Source organism: Austrofundulus limnaeus, unplaced genomic scaffold (assembly GCF_001266775.1).
Source record: "Austrofundulus limnaeus strain Quisiro unplaced genomic scaffold, Austrofundulus_limnaeus-1.0 Scaffold497, whole genome shotgun sequence".
Lineage (NCBI taxonomy): Eukaryota > Metazoa > Chordata > Actinopteri > Cyprinodontiformes > Rivulidae > Austrofundulus > Austrofundulus limnaeus.
This window is the reverse complement of record NW_013952899.1, coordinates 193,758-196,851: the sequence shown is the minus strand read 5'-3', so window position 1 is coordinate 196,851 and position 3,094 is coordinate 193,758. Positions and strand designations below refer to the sequence as shown.

The 3,094-nt window shown below is 38.5% G+C and overlaps 1 protein-coding gene across 2 annotated transcripts in view; it reads right to left on the bottom strand.

Annotated features, from left to right (window-relative positions):
• The window catches only part of LOC106530177 (F-box-like/WD repeat-containing protein TBL1XR1), a gene marked incomplete in the record, with an annotated part of 34,949 nt that overhangs the window by 16,411 nt on the left and 15,444 nt on the right, over positions 1–3,094 (bottom strand). For both annotated transcript variants that reach the window (XM_014025760.1, XM_014025761.1), the window contains 1 exon segment: positions 2,083–2,215. In XM_014025760.1, the coding sequence (XP_013881214.1) occupies positions 2,083–2,215 (133 nt within the window).

Genomic DNA, 3,094 nt, shown 5'->3' with positions numbered 1-3,094 from the left:
CGCATTGCGTAGCCTTATTTATTCGCATCAAACAGTCGAGAGGGAAACTAGGAGGTAACAGTCTAGATTCGAATTTTTATTTATTTAATTTTTTGCAAATTTTGAAAAGTTAGATAAAATTCACTCTACAACTGGATGGAAACACGATTACAGAYGCTCCTAAACGGGGCAGTGTGGCGTAAAACAAGGATGATGGTATAAGTGAAGCTGCTGCTGTCAGAGCAGAACACACTTGCAGAAGTAGTAAAAAATGAATGAAGGTTGGCGTACAGATAACGACGTCTGCCCATCGACTTTTATTCAGTAGTGTTACATCACTTACTGTGCATGAATTACACACTTTTATTGTAAAAAAATAAAAGGAGCCAAGGGTGCAAATATACCAGCCACACACTTCTTAGGCTGAGACATTTCCAACTTTACCCTAAGGTTACTCATCAGGAAAAGTCATCAGTTTTTACCATTTTGCAATTACTGCAATTAGTGTCATGTGATGACATATTTTTCACTGTCAGGCCCACATGTGAGCTTAATGGTGGAAGGCGATGCAGAGCAACTAACCCTAACTCTACAAAGTAGTTTAATCATCTGAAACACCAACATAAATTGGAGAGCAAGGAAAGCCAGAAAAAGTGGATCTAGGCAACGTCGGCTAAATGCAAGTGCAAATGTCATCTGTTAAGAGTCATATTATTGAATTCAATAAAACAAATTCAGAATAGAATTTAAAATATTACTCTTAACATACAATCTTAACAATCAAGCTTCATCTTATATCAAACATCTTATTGTTCCATATTTTCCTAACAGAGCACTTCGCTCTCAGACTGCAGGTTTACTTGTGGTTCCTGGAGTTTCTAAAAGTAGAATGGGAGGCAGAGCTTTCAGTTATCAAGCTCYTCTCTTGTGGAACCAACTTCCAGTTTCTGTCCGTGAGGCTGACACTCTGTCTACTTTTAAGATTAGTCTGAAAACTTTCCTTTTTGATAAATCCTATAGTTAGACTTAGGTTTCCTGAATTATTACTTAGTTATTATAGTTAATTAGTTCTGCTGCTATAGGCTTAGACTGCTGGAGGACAAACTGAGCACATTTCCTCACTGCTGTTATTTTAATCTCTCTCCTCTACACGTTTGTTATAATTACTTCTATCAATAACATGTTTTCTTTGTCTCTCTTCCAGAGGAAAATACACCTGGACCAGTTCTTCTGTGTTTGTCTGTGTCTCTGTCCTGTCCTCCAACCAGCCGGTCGAGGCAGATGGCCTCCTGTCCTGAGCCTGGTTCTGCTGGAGGTTTCTTCCTGTTAAGGGGGAGTTTTCCCTCTCCACTGCTGCTGGTGTGCTGCTCAGGATGGAGACTGTGATGAAGCAAAGATTGTGCGCAGTCTGCTGGCTTCTTTAGATTTATTGTTTGTTTGTTTTTTTGTGTACAGTGCCCTGAGACAACAGTTGTTGTGACTTGGTGCTATATAAATAAACTGAATTGACTTGAATATTAATTATCAGCTAAATGCTACAGTTAATTTTGGTCAATTTTTTGCCAACCCTATTTTACACCTGAGTTTATTAACATAACTACTGTCAACATTGATGTACTCAGGTTCAGAGAATTTAGAGATTTAGTTATAAAATATTTGAAGTCATGAAACAAGCAGAAAGGCTCCAACTGAAAGAAACTCCAGAGTGGTGAGGACTTGATCTGGCAACACACTGCTCGTGTTTGCATTGTGTAAAGAAGCTGTTCTGTTATCGCTCACAACAATATGTCCATCTTGGATGTCAATATTTGCCATGTGGGAGAACTGCAATATGTCAGTTACAAAGAGCACAACAAAAAACATCCTACATTGTTATCATTTTAAAAATTGTACAACGGCCTTTGAGCCCCAATCCGATTTGAAAGCTTGTGAAAATGTTGAAAATTATGACCCACCTCTAAATGAAATGAGTAATTATGAGCTGATTGTAAAATAGATTTTTTATAATACATTATCTTTTTAATGACCATAATTATTAACACTGGTACACTTCATTTTCTTTAGACACCAAAGTTATACAAGTAAATAAAAATAAATACTGACCCGGAGGCAAGGAGATCGTTCACTGGGTTCCAGGCACAGATAAAAACTTCTGACTCGTGGCCCCTTAAGACCATAGCTTTACTCTGAGGGATCTCCACATCCCTGTCCACCTCCATCATCTCTGAGTGGTGATCTGAACAAGAGAGTCCATACATTTACTAGGCATTTCCACAGCAATTTTTCACAAACACCGTTCCTGAACTGTCATTGAACAAACCGCTAAAAACACACCTTTGTTCATATAAAACATGACAAACACAAAACTTTTTAAGAAACCATCTCTGCCTCTCAAATGTCACACAATTTTCGTCACGTCTTAGTCATCAAAGAGCTATGTTTATTTCGTTACCGTCTCGTTATCGTCATGAAAAAAGGGGGCGTCAAGGAAAATATTTCGTCATCGTTAACGAAAACAACGCTGGTATTAGCTCAGTGCTACACATTATCCTCGTCACTGAGGTCCTCCATCCAATGAGAGGGGAACACAAAAATTAGTCATCTTGCAACTGAAAATATAGATGGAGGACCTCAGTTTAGCTTGTTTGTTGCGCTAGCGCTGAGCTAATACATATAAAGCAATATAGCGTTGGCGCTAGCGTGAAGGCTAACAGGCTAAGCTGAGGTTCTTCTTCAGTGAAGCAGCTCTGTTGTCCTCCATCCATATTTTCAGTTGTAGCCTGAATCGTTTCTACCTTCTCCTCTCTGTCAACGCCATAGACTTGAATAAGATCAACAGACTGAGCCCCGCCCACACCGTCCACTGGTGGCATCTGTGACAGCATGGAGGAGCAGGAATGGCGTCCAAAAATCCTCTATAGAAACTAATAGATAAACAGCAGCTGAACTGGATCTGTTTCACAGATTATCTGTCATGTTTTTACAATAAATTAATAACCATGTTAATTTCATTCAACAATCATGTAAAACAGCAGATTTATACCAGAAATATATATATAATTTATAAATAATAATCTAAACCAGACCTGAAGTCAGCCTGTAACTTAGACTTTAG